Here is a 23,236-nt window from a genome sequence, read left to right as displayed (position 1 = left end):
CTTAACCCCAAAGACACATGGCCAGTAATTACACCACGAGTAATAGAAATGGTAGTGCTCATTACACGTTCTGATGATAAGTGATAATGTATCGCGCAAATATATCGTGTCTTTATCCAGTGACTTTGCTCACAGAAAACTAGTGTATGCAGTCAAACTTCCTAATTGACTAAATGACTTTATGTACCAGCTTAACCAGGCTGTACAAAAGTGCAGGAACTAAGGGACTTACCTTGAATTCTTCTTGCTGTGTACGGATTGTGTCAACGTCTGCTCCGACAGGTCGGAAGGCCCGTTCCTCATTGGCTGCATCACACAGGTTGCGCTGGATATCTGCAAGGTCTTCGTAGAACTTTTCCAGCTTTGCAAGCATATTTTCGAGAGAGGTTTCGCGGCCCTTCGTACGCTCTTGCAAGCGGTTCAACTGGCGCTTCAAGGTGTCCAACTGTGAAGAAGAAATGAGTACAGGAGTTTCATTTTCTCTCGCACGTGACAAATGTTGCTCACAGACATGAGACCGTCTACTCACTTGAGACTTTGCACCCTTGGCATCTTGGGTGTAACCTTGGTTGATCAATTCCCTGCAGTCGCGCTCAGCGTCAGTAATTTCGTCTTCAGCAGATGCCAGCTTTACCTTGAAGGTCTACAGAGTCAAAGTGGAGTAAAACATTGTAAGAAAAAAGTAGAAGCTTGATATTTTTTAAAACTACGTAGGTCACAATGAACGACAACCTTTTCTTACGGTGACTATGCACTCGCTTACCCTGACTTCCTCGATCTGACCGTTCACCGTACGAACGTCTCGGCCAATTGGTCCCATGTTCTCCAGTTCTTCTTCCAGAGAGCTCAGATCTTGATGGGCAGCCTTCACTTTGTTCTGCACAGGAGGATCGACACTTGAGTATGTTTCTCACACGTTCCGCGCCTTTATAAATATAAATATCCGAGGGCAGCACTAACGTTGTACTGAGCCACAATAGAAGACGCAGACTCCAGTTCAGCACAGCGGTCTTCCAATTTGCTGGTGAGCTGTCGGTGTCGGCGTTCCAGGTTGTCGACCTCGTCCTGAATGTGCGAGGTGTCGGCGTCGGGCGCTGCCGTTGCAATGAGACCCTCCGAGAACGCTTTCAGGCGATCGAGACCACGTTGGAATTCTTCAGCTTCACGAAGCAGAGCCTTTGTAGACAAAAGAGTTCGGATGAAGCCATATTTTTTTATCCTGCAATCTCAGTCCTGCAATCCTGCTTCATTGATGTACAGACCTTCATTCTGTCCAGGAGTTGTGGGTTCCGAGAGGCATCACCCAAAGCATCGTGCGACACAACCTTGTCTTCCATACGTTGAAGGGCATGGTTCAACTCTCGAGACTTGTCCTGGAATTCGGCCAATTTGGACAGTACATCGTCCAGGTCTCTGCCCCTCTCTGCTACTCCTGAAACACCATAAAGGCATTTGCGTTAACTCTCGTCATCTCATAATGCGCACCTAACGATCATTTTCAATTTGTTCCTCCGTACTAAAGCGTTCATCCTGCGAAATATGAAGTTGAAAATTGTTCAAATATCGAAAAGGTTCTATATTAAACGCGGCCGTGAATGGCGGTTGCGATGACCCGCCTATGAGGCGAACTGCCCGTGCGCCCGTGACGTCGTACACAGCGGATGTTGTCGATTCGTGGACGGTCTTTTGAGAGCCAATTGCAAAGCTGCCAATTACGAGGAAGCTTGCAAACTTCGATGCGAAATATGTTTTAATTTGACCTGGAGCTAAGATCGTATCTAATCGTTGACACAGAATTCTATCAAAAGTGTAATGTAGCTGTTGATTGTCAGCATGGTTACCGCAGGACGTTTTCCTCTCTCAGCTTCTTCTTCGTCAGCAAATATCTCCGTCGGCGACCTTTTGGGAGCTGCTGCATACGAAACGGTTCCTAGACGCTGTGTGTATCGCATGATCTCTTCTTCCATTCACTGACAATTTGCGTTTCGCCATATTTCTACAAACTTCGACGGCGGATAAACGACGCCGTCGTTGTCGGAACCGAAACCATGCACCCACGTGGTATCGCGGGGTGTGCGCTCCCGGTCGTCCACAATTGGCTGAGAGGACTGGACGTTGATGACGTAAGCCTGCTTCGAAGAGGTGTATCCGGCGGTCACACCCTGTGCCCCCCTGTGCACTTGATACGGTTAAAAGTCGACGTGTGTATGATAGTCAGGGCACATGAGAACCGTTTCCGGCAGAGTACTCGGAATTCGGGAACATCGTTTCATGGTCCCTTTAACGGACGACGGCTTATCAATGGCACATCTAGGGATCAACTCAGCTACAGACGCTCGATGGAATATGTATGAGTCGTGGATGTGCTTACCCTGGTTCAGCTTCTCCCATCTGCATCGAATGGTGTCCAGGTCCTTCTTAACGCCTTCTTTGTCAATGTCACAGCCGGTGAGGAATGTTTCACCGAGATTCCTGATGTTGTCATAGTCCTGGCTGTGCCTAGACATCTCGTTCTTGAAACCCTAAAACGTGTCAGGTATCAGTCAATCGGAAGGCCTCGCTCAGCTCAGCAACCGGCTTACCTGGAGTTCCTTGGTCTGCTTCTCGACCTCAGTCCTGTGGTAAGCAATTGGCTGGAGGTCATAGAACCGGACCTCAGTACTTTGAAGCCAGGGTCCAAACTTGTTGAAGGCTGTGTTGAATTTCTTGCAGTTCTCGAAAGCCCGCTGCAGCCGAGTGTGCCTGCGGTAAAGAAATGGTGGTATTTAGGTGAAGGCACAATAAATGACTCAATCTCGGGACGAAAGAACTTTTTACCCAGGGATTAGTTTTTAAAAAAAAACTGGATGACAACAGTCTAGGCAGACTCAACGGTCGTTATATTCTCAAACATTTGAGTCTGTGTTTCTGGAGTCATGTGCGTTAAACACAGAGAAAAAAAGTGCCAACCTTTGGGTGCCCAGGTTGGGAGTGTGCGATCGCACGTTAATCATGTGCGTAAATGTGGTACTACCTGATATGCACATAGTAACAATCATGTTAACACAAAATGGTCACCTGTCTGTGGCTTCCTTCTTCACCTTGTCCCAGCTCTTGCGCATGGTGTCCAGCTTGGTGCGCAGCTGTTGTGCATCTTGCTTGCGGCTCATCTTGTTGACCATGTCCGTGCCTTTGCTGAACAACATGTGGACCTCGTGCTCTTTGTCCAGCAGAGACTTGTACGCAGGCTGAAAAGCAGCAATGCCCGTGAGTACATCAGGCATCGAGAGCATGTACAGAAAGCATTAGCTGTGTGTCAGTGAGCTCACCTCAAATTCTGTGACCTGCTTGTGCAAGATGTCGGTGTCAGCGGAGATCTTGAAGTCCGGAGATATGGTGAGCTGAATTTCTTTGAGCCAGCTCTGAATGCCTTCGCAGGTAGTGAAGAAGCCACGGTCCTCGCGCAGGGAGGATTCAAGTTCGGCCCGACGGTTGTCTGGAAAGGACAATTTAACAAAATCTCGCCACGATTTTCAACAGAAGTTTCAGACCTCGGCTGACACCCAATACTGTCCCAATCTAGAAACACCATGGACAAAGACAGTTTGGCGTACTCACTTATCTTACGAGTCAGGTTATTGTACAGCTTATCGGCAGTGCCCCACTTGCTCTTGATCTCATTGCGCGAAGCTGCATCGCTCAAGATCTCACAGAGGTGCTGGCACATGGCTTCAGCTTCGGCCAGCAGTGGACGCTGTCCTTCGAGGCGGTCTTCCAGGCCTCCGAGGCGTCGGAGCTGCTCCTCACAGTCTCCAGCTTCTGGTAGGCGGTCATAGTCGTCTGCAACGTTCTGGAGCGATTCCTGAAGCTTCAACAGGACCTCATGGAAGTCCTTAGTTGCTCCCGTAGCTGCGTCTAAGCTACGCTCACGCTCCTGCAACCCAATAGGGGATGAATACTGGTTACCCCTATCATATTTACTTAAACTTCCTAAGCCTTAGGGGTAAAAAACTGGTTTTATTTCAGAATGTGTAAAACCTGTGTAGAACCTGTTTTTTTGTTTGTTTGTTTTTTACCCGAAGTGCCAATGGGGCAATTCGGGGTAAAAACGGGTTTTACCCTAAAACACAGGGCCCAAGTATAAGCCCACAGGAAGATTTTAAGAATCACCTCAAGGCGTCCAATCATCTCTCCCCATCGGTTACGAACAGAGTCCATGTTGTCCCGAATCTTGCGGCCCGCAGTGTTGCCAGGTTCAAGCTGGCTGCAGACTTCCTGTCCAGAAACATTGAACCGTCGCAGCAGAGTTTCCTGAGAGGTGAACTCGTCCCGCATGACCTGCACTTGCTGCATCTGAGCCTGGACCATACGTGGCTCATGAGCGATGGGGCCCAGAACTTGGAACATTTTGTCCTTCTGGCCAAGCCAGTTGTGCAGAAGCTCGTGTGTGTCCTGTAAGCCAGCGGTTAGATATACAATTGATGCGTGTTTTTCGGCAGATCAAACCTTGTGCACACAAGAAATGCCCTCCAACTTACCTGGAAGTCCTTGAAGTCTTGAATGACTTGAAGCCGAATACGAATAGCATTCAGCAGTTCTTGCCAGCGAGACAGAAGTTCCATCAGTTGTTGCTGAAGAGAATCAGATCCTGGAGCGTTGGGCTTGCGCCTCAGCAGTTCCTGAATCTGCACCTTAACGCGGTCAACATCAATCTGCTTCTCTTGAATGTCGGCTTGCAGTTCCTGAGAAGGCAAGGTCAGATAGATGAGCATTCCGCAAGCGCATATCACGTTGATGATGATATGATGAAGAGCGCCAAACCAACCTTCAGAACTGAGAGCTGCTTTTCTGCAAGCTCTTTCGTGGCTGGAAGGGCATCCTTTGGCAAAGAACGCTCCTTGTTCTGTACAAAAGTGAGGAGGGTCTTAAGGCTGTCCTGGTAACGTCTGACTTCTTCCAAGAGAGTGTCGATCTCCTGCTGGCGGTCGGAGAGCTTCACTCCAATGAGGTGGTACCGGTGGTTTATTTCTGAGAGCTGAGACTGCACTGGGCTCAGATCTGTAGATTTTTTTTTTTTTCAAGTTTTATAAGAACACTCGCAATAAATATGAAAAACAATATTCGAGTGGCCCTTGAGAGAGGGATATTCATTTTGATACTTTTCTCACAGCCTTTTGGGGTAGCTCAAGTAATCCAGATACAAATTCTTACACGAAGTCTACTAGTAAAGGGCACATTGTCATACAAAGAAGTAAAAACTGATGTACATAATTTGTTTGTTCCTAAGCTTGGATTCACAAGAAGAGTTAAGACAAATATGCAGCGAAATTTTAGTCGTCAGATAGGTTGACATCATTGGTTATTTAAGCAAGTCAGAACGCATGCAATGCTACTTATGCAAATGTTATGGCTCCACAGGTGAACAACTTGCTTTGAATCCAAGACACGCATAACAGGAGCAAACACTCTAGAAAACCTAATGTGACTCCATAACCCTACTCACTAATGTCAGCAAAGTACCACGAGGAAAGTGACAAACAGAAAAAAGTAATCTGGTGCGTTAAAGTTTGGGAGAATGGTCCCAAACTTTAGAGTGAAGAGAGCTCGACTTTCAACTCACCCTCTAGCCCTCCAAAGTGGTCAACAGAGCTGTGCCTACTGCTAAAGCCACTGGAAACGCTAGATAGTGGGCTCTGCATTACTGTAGATGTTGGTCGCCCGTCCGGAGACTGGTGCGCCTCTGGGTTAACATGAGTTCTAGTCAGACTACTGTGGGTTAGCATAACATTCTGGCGAAAGCTTCACTGTCGCTAGTGCCGTAATTTGCTCCCATAATTAACGTGCAGTGGAGACCACTTATATAACGTAACCTGCGAGACAGCTTATAATTAGGGCCTGACTTTTTAGGGTTAAACCCGTATCCGCCTGATATTTACACCCCTCCGAACGAAATCTGTAAAATTCGGGTTTAACCCGAATCTACCCCAAAACATCCGGGTCGCGTGGCGCACTCATAAGCGTGCATTAAAATAAAGTTTGATAACGTCGCTAAACATTAGTTCCATGTTAAGATAAATTTTTATTAAACAAAAAAAAAATCACCCGAATACATCCGAATTCCTGACGACAGAATATGCCGTAACGGGATTTAACCCGAATACACACGAATTTTCGAATGAAAAATATCACCCGATATTTACCCCCCCGAATTTGGCCAAAAATAAAACCCGAAAAAGTCAGGCCCTACTTATAATGCGGCTTTTCCCAACCCCCAATATTCTTCCCATAGAACATAATGTATAGGAATACCGCTTATAATGGTCCGTCCCGACCCGGGACACCGGTTATAGTGCAGTCACCAAAGGACACGGCACATTTGTCAGCGAATTCCGAAGCGTGAATCACCAATCGCGGAGGACGCTTTTGTTATCTCCACAGATATATAGATATACAGATATAGATACAGATATCTCCATGTCTAAGCTCCAGGTTTCGGATCTACAATGAAGTTTTCGCCAAATCTTCAAAGTGCATAGTGACAGGCACGACAAAGCACAAAAAGCAGCAAGTCTTTAAGGGTGAGGTGCATTGGGAACGTTATGTGCAAGCAGGATCGCACATAAAGTGTGGGTTAAGACCGACAGAAAAGCAATACCTGCAGGCGTGTTTTGTTCTTAATGTGTGCTCTGTGGCCATCTCGAACATTGATAGCCGTCGCGGAACGAGCAGTTTAATCGACTTGATAAAACCGACCACTGAGCACTGAACAGTTTTTCATACTACTGTTACAAATAAGGAGTAGCTTGTTTACTGCACTGATTTCAATGAGACAACAAACTTAATAAGCTGTCAAAGGTAAGACAAGAGGGAGTGGCAACACAATCTGTGAAGATATCTTTTTTTTTTTTTAGATTCAGTTGTTCATGGTTTATGGCTCGCATGTGTCAACCTATTCAGCCCAACCTGGATCACTGCAGTTGTGACACCAGGCTCCTCATACTTAGCATGAATAATAGAAAAGAGTAACATTATTTGCCACCCTCTACAAGATCTGCTTAGAAACTCCGTCTTTCTTAATACGGTGTGGTTAGGGCTGTCCTCAGCACAGGCCACCATGCGACTGTGATTATAAATACAGCCTGAAGTTTTAGGGTTTAACCCGATTCTTCCCCGAATATGCACCCCGAATTGAAGGTTGCCCCTTTAGGGTAAAACCTGATTTTTACCCGGCAAATTGCCCTAACTGGGATGTCCGTAGAAATGCACACTAACTTGTTTGGCAGCAAATGCAGTTATATCACCATTTGTACCAAACCACTACAGTTAGTTAACTGAGCCCGATTTCTTCCCGAATTTAGCGTACTGGAAGTTTTTTCACCCGAATTCGCGTGAATTTAGAGCACGTGTTCATTTGCCCGATTTTTACCCATCGGATTTAGAAAAAAATATTTCTCGAAAGCTTCAGGCTCTAAATATAAATTATTAACCTCGAATCACCAGGTAATGCGCTACATCGACCTCTTGGCCTTACATGTACACAAAAGATACTACAGTTAAACCTCCCTATAGCGAACTCTCCATGCTGCGAATTTCTCTATTTAGCGAACTTTTTCAAATGCTTGTAAATTTGTCCCATTGAAGCCCATGTATTTGGGTTTTCCGTACAGCGAAGTGCGTTTGCCCGTGTTCTCTGTGTTACGAAGTTCCGCGCGCGCTTAACACCGCTCCGATTCTCGGAAATAGTGCGACGTTCCGAACTTTCTGCAATTCAGGGCCATCCGAGGTGCCGGACGCATCATATCCAGGTCGCTCTTTGTGTTGGAGAAGCCTGTACAAAGGAGAGTTGGTGAGAGGAGGGCGCCGGGGGCTCGGTGACCGGCGCAACCGGCGTGCGCAACCAGCGTTCGACGAATGAGAAGGAAGGAGGCCCCCTCCTCTCTCCCTACAGTTTACAACCGCCGGTTAGTTGTCACTTCTTTTGGTTCCGCGTGTGAGCGGATAAAGTGGACGCCATAGCAAACGTGCTCAAGCGGAAATCGTTGTCCGTAGATGCCAAGGTGCAGATCATCAACGCAGTCGCCAAGGGTGAAAAGAAAAAGGACGTAGCTGCGAGGTTCGGAACCCGGCGAATTCTTTGTCAACGATCCTGAAGGTCAAAGAGAACTGAAGCCACGGACGCGCTCGCTGTGCTCCAGCGATGGGAAGAACTTTGAGAACAAGGTGGGGTGCCGGATGATGTTGCACTGGAGGACTTTTTGGACGCCGACTCAACGGCAGTATGCACAGAGGAGCTTACTGAGGCCGACATCGTCGCCGGTCTGCGTAAGGATACACACAAGGACAGCGAGAGCGACACTGAAGAGAACATATGTGTGCCATCTGTTAGGGAGGTGCTCGACTCTATTGACGTGCTTCGACGATACGCGGCATCGTACAAGGACCAGGAGGGCGCTCTGGCGGCGCTGGCAAACTATGAACGGTCTGTGATACAGACGTTCTTCAAGACTGTGCAAAAGCGAGTAACTGACTATTTCTGAGCCAAATAAATTGCTTCTTTCTGTTCCATAGTCTTGTTTTTCGTGCGTTATATTCTCGGGAACTTCAGGCTACTTAACTGTAGTAACAACCACCGAAATTTAGCTAACGTTCTCTATAACGAAGTTCTCCATATAGCGAAGTTTTGCGATGTGTGTACTGACTTCGTTACATAGAGGTTTAACTGTACTGTATTTACCCTTTCAAGATGGCTATAAAGAACTTGAAGAACACAAGATAGTGTCTTTTCGTTCAGCAAGCAGCATGGTGTAAACAAAAGAAGCTGTTACATTCTATCCCCGAACACATTGCTCACAATCTAACAGAAGTGCCAGTCGCTCCAGTCTTCCGAGGAATGCGATAAGACAGGAATATATTAGGAAGGAGGAGGCAAAAGGATGGGAAGGACCCAGTGGAACCACCCAGCCTCTGAGCTAACCTGCAGTAGTGCCGTTGGTGTAGTACTCACTACTCGTGGTGGGGCTGGGCTTGCCCCTGGTGGGGCTGCTGGGGACCTTCTTGGTGGGGCTCGCGCTAGGCCCACGTGACACGCGTCTCGGGCTCTCACCCCGCAACAGGGCGTCGTAGGTTCGGCCCAGATCGTTGACACGATCAATGGTGGTGGAGTAGTCAGAGTGTTCCTTCACCAGGGGCTATTTGGAGAATTAAATCACTCCAATCATGAACGGTACGTCAACAAGCGGGTGATCACGTGCACTCACCTTTACGTCAGACGCCTGCTTTCGGAGCACGTCTCGATCGACTGCCACGGCATCGAGGCCGTCAACGCGCACCTCCATGTTGGCCAGCCAGTCGAGCACTTTCAGACGCAGGTTTTCGTAGGCAGTGTACTGCTCTGAGCGGGCTTTGCCCTGTCTCTGCAGCTCAGCAAGCAGGTCACCCAGTTCCTTCCACTGCTGTTCCAGGTGCTTCAGCTGGGCAGAACACACAATCAAACAGTTATGAGTTCATAGTCGCATGACAGCGGTGTCCTGTCCACGACCTAATAGATTATGACGACCATGTCGTGATGGGCAACCCTTATGAGGAGCCCGTCCGCACGATCCGCTAGGGGCGCTGCTCGTCGGCCCGCGAGATCTGCATCATGATTGGACAATGGAAACTTGAATTTTGAACGCGCAGAAGCGTACGTACGACTACCGTAGCAGACGACGGCAACAGCTCTTATGAAAACGCGTAGAATGATGATGATAATCAACTTTAGAAAGGAGCGGCTCGCGTGGGACATGCACCGCTTGTACAAAAATAGTACTAAGGTAAGCTGAAGTACAAAGTATTGCAGAAACTGAGGAAGCAATAACCCAGCCGATGAGTAGCGCCACCGCTAGTCTCCAAATGCGGCGCTTGGAAGGGGTGCCTATGACATATGGTCGTTATAATAATCTAGTAGGTCGTGGTCCTGTCGAGGTCAAACTACCACGAGAATTAAGAAAGGTGTAATCTTGAATCCCACCTTGTCTCTAATATTGCTGGTGTCCGAGACCTCTCTCTTGGCACACAATGCCTTTCCAGCCCGCAGCAGGTCTTCAAAGGCATCCTTTTGGGCATTCCGTTGGTTCATTGCCTGCTCCACGCGGGCTGCAAGTTCTTCGCTGTCGGCACGCGCTGCTTCTGGCCCTTCGACCATCTGCATCACTTTGACAAACCATTCCTCGAAACGTACCACCGAGGTCAGGAAGGAGTCCAAGCAGCTCGACACCTACGGAGGAACGAGCGAGACCCGAAAGTATTAGCACCAGGGTAGCAGCGCAGCGGTGCTGCGCGAGTAAAAAGAAAATGCACCTCGTCAAGAAGTTCACCACGCTTGCGCGACTTGTCGAGCACTTTCTCAAAACGGCTGTTGACGTCCTTGAGCTTAGTCTCAACCTTCTTGGCGAGGCGCTGATTAGAACTGCTCAGCAACTCTCGTGCGGAGCTGTTCATTGCGTCAATGGTAGGTCGCTGAGCATCGATCTCTGACTGGAGGACCCTGTGCTCGTGGATCTGAAAAATGCGGGACATCCTTTGTCATACATCGAAACAGGAAACCAAATATCTTTCCGTGCAAAATCTGGGGAACTGCTGATGTGTGGCCACCTGATGTGTGTTTCGCAGATGTGGTACTGAAATTTTGTGCGTGAAAACATTATGCAGTGGTGAAATGTTCTAACCACAATCAAACAAAACACGTTTCAATCTTAAGGTGCGGTAATGCTAAGTCAGGCAACAGGTGCTGTATGACAAGACAGAAGTTCCCACTGAATTTTGGAACAAAAATTCCAGGGTTTTTCAAGGACATTTTGAGGTTCAGACGTCATTTTGTCTGGGGTGTGAAACACAGTTTGTAACCAGGGCTTCAACATTTTGCAGAAATACTGTATTTATAAGCTACAGGTATCACACGAGAGGATACATGGGGACTGCACAATATTAGTTCACAGATGTGACTGACAACTACATACTGAATTTTAAAGATATCATAGTACAGAAAAAAAAAATTATTAATACAATAGAGGATGCCGTTCATTTTTTGCGGCTGATTCCTATTAAAGGAGTGTTAGCTCCTGTGATTTCGAAGCTACAGTTCTGACTTCAGAAAAGCGTAACCTGCACAAGAAAAAGATGCAAAACTGAGGGTTCTCATGAACTGTAAAAAAAAAATCCGGGCTTTCCAGACCTTGAAAATGGCAGTTTCAAATTCCAGGGTATTCGAGCGTTTCAAGAACCAGTGGTAACCATGAGAGGCCCTCTGAAACTGACCTGTTCATCCAGGCGATCCCTGATGAGACTCGCTGGCTTGCTCTGGTTCCGAATGCTCGACTCAATGTCGTCCAACCACCTCAGCACACGGTCTAGTCCGTCCTGAATGTCTTGCGAGTGGACAAGAGCTGTCTGGAGTTGGTTGCTCTTTTCGCCGATCAACTTCAACATCTGTTGATACACCTCGTCGAGGTTCTTCACAGAGTCCTCGATCTGCTTCCTCTCAGTGCTGCTGACGTCCGTGCCTTCCAGGCTTTCCAGCAACGAATGCGCAGCATGGCGCGCGGTCTCGATGAGCCTTCCTTGACTGACAATTTCCATGTTGAACGCACGGACGCGGTCCAGTTGGTCCTGAATGGCCTTCAGCTCACCCGCGGTCGGTTCCTCAATGAGGCGCTTGGCACTGCGTTGTGATTCGTTAAGCCAAGTGGTCGCTCTCTCGACGGCCTCGTGGTAGGCACGCTTGCGGTCACCCAGGCCAGAGTAACGATCACCAAGACGATTCACACGGTTCAGGAGATTCTGATAATCTGTGGTGACCTGGTTCACCTGCGTCTTAACCTCACTCTCGGTGGGCTCGACGTGGGACAGGCGGCGCGGAAGATTGGTCCGGAAGTCATTCAGCGTGCGAAGGTAGTCCTGGATTTATGCGAGATTTTACTTTACTTATTAACGCGCAAAATAAACTTGTTTACAAGTGCTACCGCAATAAAAACATGCAAAACAGTACCTTAGATTCATCGACAAACCGCTGTGCAGCCATGGTAATAAACCTGAGGTCTGCTTGGTGTGCGATGACATCACTTGAGAAACTCTGTAGAAATGAACCAAACCACCGATTATTATTATTATTATTTTTTCAATTTCATAGAGTCAATCAGAGAGTTAATCAGATACGTTACGACATTGTAAAAATACGTAGAGACATTCCATACCCTGTACTGATCTGCATTATCACGAATGTTGCAGATATCACTGAGGTGGGTCTCATGCTGCACAAGGATCTTGTAGGCATTGCTCAGCCAGTCCCGGAAGACATGTACTTCAGACTGAGTGTAGAACGCAATACACGCATTAGACTGGTTGCAGTATTATGGTATGTTTTGTAACTTGTCATTTCTTCCACTTTTTTTTAACGTATCTATTTATGTGCCTTTAGCAAAGAAGTGCATGTTCAAACAAACTCCCTTCGAGGCACAGGTACATGTTAGATTTTATAAAACACCACTATAAGATGAAATAAAGCATAAAACACTTCAATAAAACACCTCAAAATGAGGCAAAAACATGTGTCAACACATGTTCAAGACAGATGCATCAGAAAGGCATAGCAAGAAGGGGCATAGAATAAAGTGCAAAAGAGGCATAGAATAAAGTGCAAAAGAGGCATAGAATAAAGTGTAAAAGAGGCATAGAATAAAGTGCAAAAGAGGCATAGAATAAAGTGCAAAAGAGGCATAGAATAAAGTGCAAAAGAGGCATAGAATAAAGTGTAAAAGAGGCATAGAATAAAGTGTAAAAGAGGCATAGAATGAAGTGTAAAAGAGGCATAGAATAAAGTGTAAAACAGAAACCTGTGCAGTTCTATGCAAGAAAGACATCAAGCAAGATCGCACATAAATCATCGTTCAGGCTAGGGCACTAAGTGATGTAACCGAACACACGTTTTTTCAATGTTGCCACTGATGTTCTAATGAAATGCACCAGATAAATGTTTCAATAATCAATCTATGCATAATAAATTTATCCACAAAGTATTAGGTCACACTATCTCACCGAGTACTTCTGCAGTTCTTCCATGGCTGCAGTGAGGCGTCGCAGGAGGCGGTCGCTCATGTCATTGCAGTTACTGTAGCGACTCTTGAACTGGTTGATTTCCTTTTGCAGAGTCTCAATCTCCTCCTTGGAGAGCAGGTCATGTCCCTGCTGCTCTATCTGGCGTACCTGGTCTGTGCATTGGGTCACTACTTTCTGGTTGATTTCGAGTTCTTCCTTGATTGTCTGTGACACAAACACTGTTCTTAAAACAAGTATCTGCAAGCCGGGTCATACTATCTCAATACTATCTATCTCTGTAACTCGGGGTCAAATTGGTTGCTATTGATACATTTGAGTGGTATTTTGTAACTTTGTCCTCTCTCTCCAGCATGCAGCTCGCAGTTAAGAAAGCATATATCAATCAAACGCGTAAATATTGTAACATCAAATGTGCTTCCCATAGTTTAGTGTTGCACTCAAATAGTATTCACATCAGACATGCACGCACAGACCGCTACAAAATAGAGCATGTGATTCGTGATATGGGCTTGGAATTCAGAGAGAAATTGGGTTTAACCCAAATTCGTCCAAACCTGATTCAGGAGGGTATAATCAGAAGGAATCGGGGTGTAACCCGAAAAAGTCCGACACTAGTAATTAGGAACGGAAGGAGTGCAAGGGCACAGGCGAGCTGGTACATGATAATACGGAGGGAACCCAGAGGCAGGGGAAAGAAAACACGAAACATACACGATCTCAGACACAGCAACCCTTTTACTGAACAAACATAGAAAATTCTTTCCCCTGTCTCTGGGTTCCCTCCGTATTATCATGTACTAATTAGAAAGGCTGTATCAATAAAAGTACTTTAAACACTTGATTAGATAGGAGAAGTCCGCAAACCTTTGCGACCCGGGGAGAACCTGACTAGAAATTTGAAAGTGATGTCGAACTGGCAGGTTTGAGTGCGAACCTCCAGGGTGTGGAAAGTTTCACGATATCACTTCTCATTGATTCGAACTCGAAGGGGACCGAAGATGTGCTGGAATAAGGCGGAGTCCAGACTAAAGGGAGCCGCTCTGAATGAGGGCTTGATGTGTGGCAGAGCATACAAACTGCATGTCCACAGTGCACGCAGTTGCAGAAATGTAAGAGGCTCATTCTTTGCAAATTACTTATTTACAGGCAAGCATCGAAACACGTCAGGGCAGAAAATAAGCGGTTCGTTTCTTCAGCCGCGACACACTATCAACATCGTTTGCAATGCTGCACCCAACCCAATCGCGAACCCCGCAAACACGAACATCACCAACCTAATTCGGGAAAATATTGGCCGTCACTGACACCTTTTTTTGTTAGCTGTGTGGTCAATGGGAAGGGTGTTGATCCCCACAAAGCACCCACGCTCACTTACATTGCTGACTACGAGTTAAGCGCAGCATTGTTCCGTTCTGGTCGCTTTCACTCATCATTACGGTGATTCGTTCCTTGCTCCTGTTTTCTCTGGCACAAGTATCGCTTTCGTGAGAAATGGTCTTACAAGCAGGAAGTAGACTTCACAATTAGTAAATAATTGTGCCCCAGACAAGCAGTGCAGCCGGGAGCTTTTGAGTCGAGGCGTAGTCGGAAGCCGTGAGAGGCTGGGTAAACTTGTTCCAATAAACCGCTGTGTGCATTCATATGCTCGAGCTACTGGGTGTTTTCTCCCACTGAAATACACGGCTTTGATGGGACCCGAGCATCGGTTCGAATTATCCGGAAGTTCAAATTGAGGAATTTCAAATTAACGGGGTTGCACTGTAATTAGAATGTTGATCCAGTTCGGCAACACCGACCAGGCTTACCTTTGTGGTCCCAACCTGGTGATGAAGGCCGTCCAAGTCCTCGTAGACGCTTCCCAAGTTGGCGAGACGAAGTTCAACTTCCTCGATCCAGGTCATAAGCTTTGCGATGTTGTCGTCGCAGCTCTTCCATCTCTCCTGCATTGCTGACTGTTGTGCACGAGGGAAGGAAAAAAGAAAGAAACGGGTGAGTTATGCGCGGTCAAGGAGAAAGATGTTGAATGAAGCCCTCTGCGAAGAAGCCTTTGTGGTGGATGGTGCTGGGAGGAAGGGTTAGTCAATGTTGATTAGAGTGTTGAGAGTCGTTAGCATTCCTAACTTACACTGCAGCGATAGCAATACGTAGTTATTTTGGGTGTGTACTTGAGATGTGAACAGAACTGTGTTGCTATGCACATCACAGTCAACAATGCGAGCGGAATTCACAATTCAGCAAGAGACAACCGGAGGTAATATGAAACTTCCAGAAATGGAACAAGACAAAGGGTTGGTAATGGCTGCTTCGATCTAGACAAAGTCCATCTGATGCATCGAAATAGTTAATTCAGTCATATATGTACTGCACATACTTTATGCTTGAACGCACTGTTCAGACAACGACTCTGCAACAATAAGTTACAGTTTGTAGTGATTGCTTGTACTCAGAATTTTCAGTAAGTCACACTTAGTAACAGCCAACCGAACATTAGAAGGGTACGCTAGCGAGGAAATTGATCAATTTCAACACTTCAGAGCATGCACATCACTTATACAGTGAAAAAACAGTGAAGCTACGTTAATAAGCAATCATGAAAAGTAACCAAAGGGACGCATACAGGCGGACATGCCTTTCTAAGACATCCTGCTTCGTAACCACCGGGTCAGTATAGTGTGTGCACCTAACAGTGAATGGCGAAGTGGTGGGAAGTGATACCATCAAAAGCGGCAGGAACCCTCAGGTGGGAATAACTTTACTCCACAACCCTTGTGCACGTCAGGGAGGAGGGGCGCAGTGCAGGGGAAGCCACCTTCCGACATGCCCCTCATCATGTAGGGGATGTCTCGTGAAGTTAGGAACTGGCACTGGCACAACTCAAGGTACTCTACCAAAAGGCTCCCACCCAACTGCGCTGTGCCTGCTGCACAGGAGCCATGGGGAGCAACTGTTCCGCAAGGCTCCTTGCAGCTGGTAACACAGAGCAGCCCTACAGCAACGATATATTTTGAGGACGAGTTTCCGATATAAAAGCTCTTCTCTTTCAACTTTGACCAAAATCTGTGAAAAGTGGTCAGCCTGCAGGACACTTTTCGAGAAGCGACAGTGCCAGTACCAAACTTCACCCAGGCTGCGTCTTACCCGTTCCCGTGAGGAGCGCAGAAGTCCTTCTTCAAGAGCCTGGCTCAGTCCTATCCTCCATCCCGTCACAGGGTCCACCAATTTGCCCTCGCACAGGTTCAGCAACCCTGAACGTGCTGCTTCGTGTATGGTCACGAAACGACCCAAGCGCGGGTCCCGTACTACAGTGTCGGACAAATCTAGCCAACGTGCATGCAGCAAATGGTCCTCGGCCGAGAGCCACCGGCGGGTGAAGGGACATGCAAGTATTCCGTCAGATGGACGGTACAACCCATACTCTATTGCTTCCGTGAGGGACATCGGGGACTGGGGTGAGACAAAGAGGCGACGCGACAGGGCATCCTCGAAAGAAATTCTGCTGCAGTCTGTCGCCACCAGGACACTGCCCGTGTGAGGATTTAAGATTCCCTTTCTGACAGCATCCTCTACCTTAAGAACTGTCTTATCCAGAGTGTCCTTCACAAGGAACGAGTTTGGATCAAGTATGCCTTGTTGTGATGCACTGACTAAATCAAAAGTGTTAATGCCGGAACTGTCGACGACACGTCCTGTTTGGGGACATATCGTGCCCTGTGACAACGCACAGTCAAAACTAAGGGGATGATGGGCATAAGGAAGGCTTTGTTCACCAACTACCTGCTGTGCAACGTTAGTCAGAACTTCAGAGTCCGATATGCCAGGCCTGCATCCAAGTACAAACACGTCATCTTTCTCAACTGCTTTGTAGCCGACATGCTCCTGAGAAGGTACAACACTTGGCTTTGCTGCTTGAATGGGCCGTGATAAATCATCTTCACAGGTTTCAGGAGGTGGTAGGTCAGGCAGTTCTCTAGACTCCTTCAAAGCTGGTTTGCTATGCTTTGGCTTTCCTGTGTGATGAGCAGCAGACGAAATCTCTGGGCCTGGAAACTCCACTCTTAGTGATTTAGAAGACAAAGTGTCTGTAACAGAACTCGTGGCTGCATCACTTGTCACTGGAGTAGTGTCACTGGGAAAAGTAGATTGTTTTTTGCTGACAGAGAAGGAAAGCACTTCAGGATCATCATTAGGCCCTTCCCTAGAAACTGACTTGGAGATTTCACAACTGCTACCCTCTTCATGGACTGTGATTCCTCTGGAAATAGCACTGTCCTGTCGAACCCTTGTAAGATCCTCTGACCTTGAAGGAACTTTGGATTTTTTTGCTTCTTTCGGCTCTGTACTCCTCGTAGCACGTGACCTTGTTGAGGTTGTCATGACAGGGCTAGTGTGTGTGCACTCTGGGGAACCTGTTGCAACTTCAATGTATTGTTCCAGGCGAATGAAGGTGCCTGCTCCCCTATCATGAGTAGTAGTGTCACTGACACCATTACCATTTTGACTCCTTGGGTGCATTTCGTCATCACCCACAGCTTTTGTTGCTTCGTCAGTGTCCTTTTGTGTTCCCTGTTTGTCATATGTTTCGAATCGCGCTTCTGCTGAACACTTCTCTGTGGGACTGTCTGAATACTTCTTGTCCTTTGGAGGACTTTTGCGATGACCTTTACTCTGCTCATGCATGGATATTTCATGTGGGCACATTGGTGCACCGCCCTTGTCACTTCTTGCATGAGACTCTGTTGACATTTTCTGGTCAATGGTAGTACCCTCACCAGCAGTGGTCTCCTCTCCTGCACCAACTCTTTGGTCTGCGGTGACCTTTTCATCCTCGGTAGAAGAGCTTCCCAGTTTGGACATCCTTTCGCGAGATGAAGTTCTCTTGTCCTCTTGAACCCTTTTGTCCCTGGAGCTCTTTCTGCAGGGAGGAGTATCCCTTTGTTCCAGCAGAATTGCTTCTTCAAGATTATTTTGGGAACGTTGTCCCATGTGGTCTGTTGCCGACCCTTCTTCAACAGGGAAGCTTTCTTCTGCAGGGATCACTTTGTAGTGAGGGAACTCTGTGTTGACAAGCCTTCTCGCGCGTGTGTACGTATCACCCACTTCATCCAATGTCATTCTTTGTTGCGAGGATGTTCTCCTTTCTGGTGAGGCCTTTTGGCTAGGTGTGGCTCTTTCACTTAGGCGCACCCTCTTCGAAACAGGTGGTCTTTGGACTCCAATGCTGCTTTCTCGAGTAGGAATGGCAGTACGCTTTCCAGTAGCAACAGAGGATACCTCTGCATTGACTGTCACATGTGGAGAGGCTCCTTGATATGCGAGGTTGTGTTCTTCTGCAGATGACCAGTGCTGGGCAGGGGAACCATTGTCAGAAGGTAAGCGCAGTTCTGCATCAATTGTTTTCACTGGAATCTGTCCAACGGATACATTTTGCCCATGAGAATGCATCAGCTGGCCAGATGGCATCTTCTGGGGTACAGGAGTCACCTCTGTGGCAGGAATCCCTTTCCCTGTAATACCTGAACCTGCAGCAATCTCTTGGTCAGCTACAGCTCTCTCCTTGCTAGACATTACCTGATGTGCAGATGTCTTCTCAGCTGAGAGGACAGTTTTGTCTCTGTCAGCCTTAAGACGTGAGGATATGCTTTTGTCTGAAGTTGACGTGTGATCCGGAATGAATCTGTCATCTGCACGTACATCCTCGACTGTAGGGTGAGCCCCATTTGGAGGTATTCTTTCCTCCACAGGCGTGCTCCGACCTGAAAGGAGCTTTTCGCCAGCACTCACCCTCAGAGTGACAGGTGTCCCCTGATCAAATGAGATTCTTTGACCAGCATGTATCCTGATGTCATCAGCAACACTGTCGTCTGATGGGATTTCGTGAACCCCAGAGGCCCTTTCACGTGCAGGGGCTTTACGGTCAGGGCGTATTTTTCTGTCAATAGTGACCTTTTGATCTGCAGCAATCTGCTGGTAAAGCGGAAGGTCCAGTTCAGCAGGTACTTGCTGACTCACATGTGCTTGGTCATCCACGTATGTCTTCTGCTTCACAGTGTCCCTGAAGGTTTCGGTTTGCTGAGGGTGTTCTCTGTGATCAGCAACCTCTTCATCTGGCTCTCGCTGTAGTTCTAGCGCAACCACTCCATGTTGTGCGCCCATCTGAGTCGTTGATCGTGGTGCCTTCATGGTTTCTCTTGTCTCCCTGTCTTTGCCTTTTGTACACTCTGTCATTTTGCTTGTTTCTGCTGCAAGCAATTCTTGACCTTCAGCACCAGGAGGAGAACCACTTCCCAAAACAGTTCTGGCAACAAGTGGTGCTGGTTCGAGTAGTATGAACTCTCCTACTGATTGTCTTTCAGAACTAACTGAGCTGACTGAAATATTGTCAGCTTTATTCTTCCTTGGCTGCGTCGTATTTGCGGATACTTTCCTTAGCAGTGGGCTACTAGCAGCTACCAGACTAGAAGCTAGTGCTTCACCTTCATTAAGTTTAGCAGTTTCCGTGGAAGTGTTGAGATCTTCAGTCCTTTGACCTTGTGGTAGAGTTGTCTGGGTGTGCTCTTTGCATGGAAGTACTTTCCCTTGAGTATATTCTGGCATAGACGGGGTTGGGGTTGATACGTCTTCGATATCCAGCAATTCTGGTGAAGTTGCTTCACCTCTTGATTCTGCTGAGCTCTCAGGTCCTTCATGTATGGGTGATAATGACAGTATATCGTAACCTGACTCTGCAGACGCCACAGCAGAATCTGGAGAGCATGTGTAGCCTTGGTCAGGAAAGTTCACAGCAGCTGATAATTTATTAGAAACACCGGGAATCAGGGAAGACTCATTGACAAAGGCTGAACGAGGAGGGCAGATGTCTGTAGAGAGAGCCATAAACATGACAGGTGTTTGGTGAAAAGCGCTCTCGGGCAAACATACACCAGTAGGACTTAGGTCTGCTGTATCAGTCTGGCCCTGAAAAGTCTGTGGACTGCTCTCCAATGCTCTCACAGTCGATTCTGACAGCTGCTTTGACTCGTCTGAACTGTTATCCGAGCTATACAGAGAGCACACAGCTGGCGACACTGTTTCTGACACAGTCACAGACTCTTGCACCGGAGACAGTCCAACATGCTCTGTGACTGGTATGCATACTTCCGGAGCTTTCTGCTGCAGTTCTGAGACTTGTGGTCTCGCTATGGGATGTTCTATGTCCTGTATCACGGGCAAGACTTCACCCGCAGACACTATTTCCTGAACAACTTCTCTCTGAACAGAAAAATTCAACACTTCTTTCTCAGGCCTCCTGCATGCCCTTTCACCTTCAGGAAAGGAGCGAGGAGCCTCAGTTTTTGGTTCTGGACTCTTCCTGAACTTCTCACCTTCTCCATGTTCAAGAGATGATTGTAATGGTATCACTTTCTTGGACGCGAACTTCACGTCTCTGCTCTTTGGCTTTACAATGTCTTCCTTACTGGACGTCAGTCCAACGTCCTTCTTCAACCTTGTTCCTTTTGGTGGCTCAAGGACTCTTGAAGCGGAAGCTAGAAGATCACTCCTAGCAGATGTCCGGACGCCCATCTGCAGATTCCCAATACTATGTGCTGTGGGTTGATCACTGCTTATTCCTAACTGGCGAATGGTTATCGCGTCCTTTTCGAAATGAAAACGCAAAGGGATGCTGCAAGTTGAGCTCTCCAGCTTCCATACCCTGTCAACACCTGGTCTGGCTCCAGCAACAATGGACTTCAAATCAGCCATTTTTCCTGAGACTGGATCTTTCAGAATGCTTCTAGGATCCAGCAGTCCGGTTTCTATGGCTTCCTTGACATCTAGGAGGTGCGATGTTCTGGGGTCAACAAACCTCCCAGACTCTTCATCTAACAGCAGCAATTCAAAGGCTCTTGTAAGTGTGTAAGGTGGGTTGCTGCATATGACCAGCTTGTTTTGTACAGCTTCGTGAAGCGGCAAGCGAGTTCCCGTGACAACGTATTCGTTTGCATCAGCATCAAGTAAACCACCATCGATTGCTGCCAGGAGGCTTAAGAACTTCCCGGTTTCCACGTTCTTTACCATGGTGTGTGCAGGCTCAACAACCTCAGCCTGCAAGGCCTGTCTGAGGCTGAGACTTTGATTTCGGACAGTATCTCGAATCTTTCCAGTTGACGGTATGAACAGACTAAATCGGCCAATGTCTTGCAGATTTAGCTTCTTTTCGAAGTCAATAACCAGACCAGTTTCACAAGCAATATGGAGGGGGCATGTCTCAGACGTGGCTGGATCTTTAATGACTCCTGTTGACAGGTCAATGACATTAGCTCGGCATGCATCCGCGAGTGTCATCAACTGACCTGAGAAACAAACAAATGGGAGGAAAGGATCAATTGCTCGTCTGATCACAGCTTCGCTAAGGGTAAAGGAATGCACAGCGTTTGGAAATTTCACTCTGTTGCTTTCTGGACTGTACCATTTCCTTTTCACGACTTTCTGTATGGAGACTCGAGGCTTGGCGTCTACGATATACCCTTCTTTCAAACACGTCTTCAAGGGAAGTGTCCGGCCATCAGGGTGTTTTAGATTCGACGAAAGCTTGTCAACCACTCCACTTTCCGCTGCTTGAAGCAACGTTAGTGGTTGCCTTCCTGAAAGGACTATATTAGCTGAAGAATTGTCAAGAAGTCCTCGTTTCAGTGCATCAACCACATCAAGGTAATTACCGCTTCGTGGATCAAGGAAGCTACCGGAACCTTCATCAAAGAGGTCCACAGAAAGAGCAGTCCGTACAGAATATGGTAACGAGACATCGATGAGGTACCCTCTGTCAAATGCAGTTTTGAGATCTTGAAACTGCTCGCCAACCCTTAACGTACCTCTTTGTGCATCAATAAGCTGCCTACTTCTGGCCTGGTCAAATGTCAGTAAACCATGGCTACTGGGTAGAGAGATAACAGTGCTGTCTGGATCAACGAAACCACTCTCAACAACATCGGCGAGGCTTTGAGGTTGACTATCAAACGGAGTGACTATCAGTCCAGTTGATGGATCATAAAACCTCTTCAGGACAGCTTCAGAAAGCGGAAGCACTTTCGATACAGGAAGGATGATTCCCCTTCCGATTGCCTCATAAAAGTTGATATCACACCTCAGTTCTGAATCGAAAACCGTACCTGATGAGGGGTTCACTAGTCCATTGGCAATGGCTTCAGAAAGTGACAGCATGTCTCCACTGTGCGGCACCTTCACCGTAAGCACATCTGGCTCAATTACGCCTTTCCTAATCGCATCCCTCAAGTTAAGTTGTTCGTCTATGTACGGATGGTTGAAGAGTCCCGTACTCTGATTGTACAACCGTAGTTCAAGGGCTCCTTGCAGTGACATGGGTATAGCAGAGTCTATGATCACTCCTCTAGACAGTGCTTCATCCGATGTCATACCAGGTGGATATGAAAGAACACCTTCAATCGGATCAACAAGGCCCGATGCTAACGCTTCAGGGTAAGGGACGATGGACGACTCTGCTAAGTCTTTCACCATAAGCCTGTTGCCCTCAATTAGGCCGCTTGAAACCGCATTGAACAAATTTAGCACGCTTCCTGTTTGCGGGTCACATATCTGTCCCGCTATGCCCTCTCGGTTGCGTTCGCGACGTTCACGCCATGTACGAACAATACCTTTCCGCAATGCAACATCCAGCGGTAACATCTTCTGGCTTGCCCCGTCAAGTACACCACAGTTTGTCGAATCTACCCAGCCCAGCTCCAGCGCTCGGGTAAGGGGCACGTGGGTGTCAGAAGCATAATCGGCTACAGCTGTTGTAAAGCCGCTGATTAGGCTACACTGAAGCGCTTGCCTCAGATTCAGTCGCTCGTGAGTGGTGGGACAAATGAATGTACGGATATGTCGGTTGTATATCCCACGTTCGATTGCAACCTGTAAACTCAGGGATGGTTCATTAGCTACCAAGTAGCATCGTATGAAAGCTTCATCGAGTGTCATCGGTTGACCAAGATAAGGATGCATGTATGCGTTATGTCGGATACTAACAATACCACTCGAGGCATTAGGTAATGTAACCAAATCATCGGAATCAGCAGAATACACAAGCACAGAGTGTGGATCAATCAGTCCACAGCTCAGTGCCTCATGCAGCGTCATTGCAAGGCCAAGCACAGGATGAATGATGGTT

At 47.3% G+C, this 23,236-nt stretch overlaps 2 protein-coding genes across 18 annotated transcripts in view; both read right to left on the bottom strand.

The window, feature by feature from the left end:
• LOC135398808 (microtubule-actin cross-linking factor 1, isoforms 1/2/3/4-like) overlaps positions 1-23,236 on the bottom strand; it is a 191,860-nt gene that overhangs the window by 23,019 nt on the left and 145,605 nt on the right. For 14 of the 17 annotated variants that reach the window (XM_064630287.1, XM_064630298.1, XM_064630289.1 and 11 more), the window contains 23 exons: positions 14,877-15,023; positions 13,051-13,275; positions 12,210-12,323; positions 12,005-12,088; positions 11,275-11,913; positions 10,318-10,518; positions 9,989-10,234; positions 9,237-9,449; positions 8,954-9,167; positions 5,600-5,719; positions 4,805-5,037; positions 4,518-4,721; positions 4,150-4,431; positions 3,598-3,913; positions 3,309-3,475; positions 3,058-3,227; positions 2,583-2,742; positions 2,372-2,522; positions 1,263-1,432; positions 961-1,176; positions 764-877; positions 530-643; positions 233-445 (listed from right to left, as the gene is read on the bottom strand). In XM_064630287.1, the coding sequence (XP_064486357.1) occupies positions 233-445; positions 530-643; positions 764-877; positions 961-1,176; positions 1,263-1,432; positions 2,372-2,522; positions 2,583-2,742; positions 3,058-3,227; positions 3,309-3,475; positions 3,598-3,913; positions 4,150-4,431; positions 4,518-4,721; positions 4,805-5,037; positions 5,600-5,719; positions 8,954-9,167; positions 9,237-9,449; positions 9,989-10,234; positions 10,318-10,518; positions 11,275-11,913; positions 12,005-12,088; positions 12,210-12,323; positions 13,051-13,275; positions 14,877-15,023 (4,713 nt within the window). The remainder of the gene's footprint in view (positions 1-232; positions 446-529; positions 644-763; positions 878-960; positions 1,177-1,262; positions 1,433-2,371; positions 2,523-2,582; positions 2,743-3,057; positions 3,228-3,308; positions 3,476-3,597; positions 3,914-4,149; positions 4,432-4,517; positions 4,722-4,804; positions 5,038-5,599; positions 5,720-8,953; positions 9,168-9,236; positions 9,450-9,988; positions 10,235-10,317; positions 10,519-11,274; positions 11,914-12,004; positions 12,089-12,209; positions 12,324-13,050; positions 13,276-14,876; positions 15,024-23,236) is intronic. The other 3 variants (XM_064630285.1, XM_064630294.1, XM_064630292.1) reach the window with 3 other exon arrangements.
• LOC135398810 (uncharacterized) lies at positions 15,033-23,223 on the bottom strand. Its single transcript, XM_064630300.1, has one exon. The coding sequence runs from the start codon at positions 23,203-23,205 to the stop codon at positions 15,946-15,948; it is 7,260 nt and encodes a 2,419-aa protein (XP_064486370.1). The 5' UTR covers positions 23,206-23,223; the 3' UTR covers positions 15,033-15,945.

This window comes from Ornithodoros turicata, chromosome 6 (assembly GCF_037126465.1).
Source record: "Ornithodoros turicata isolate Travis chromosome 6, ASM3712646v1, whole genome shotgun sequence".
NCBI classification, from domain to species: Eukaryota; Metazoa; Arthropoda; class Arachnida; order Ixodida; family Argasidae; genus Ornithodoros; species Ornithodoros turicata.
This window is presented reverse-complemented; position numbering and strand designations above follow the sequence as displayed.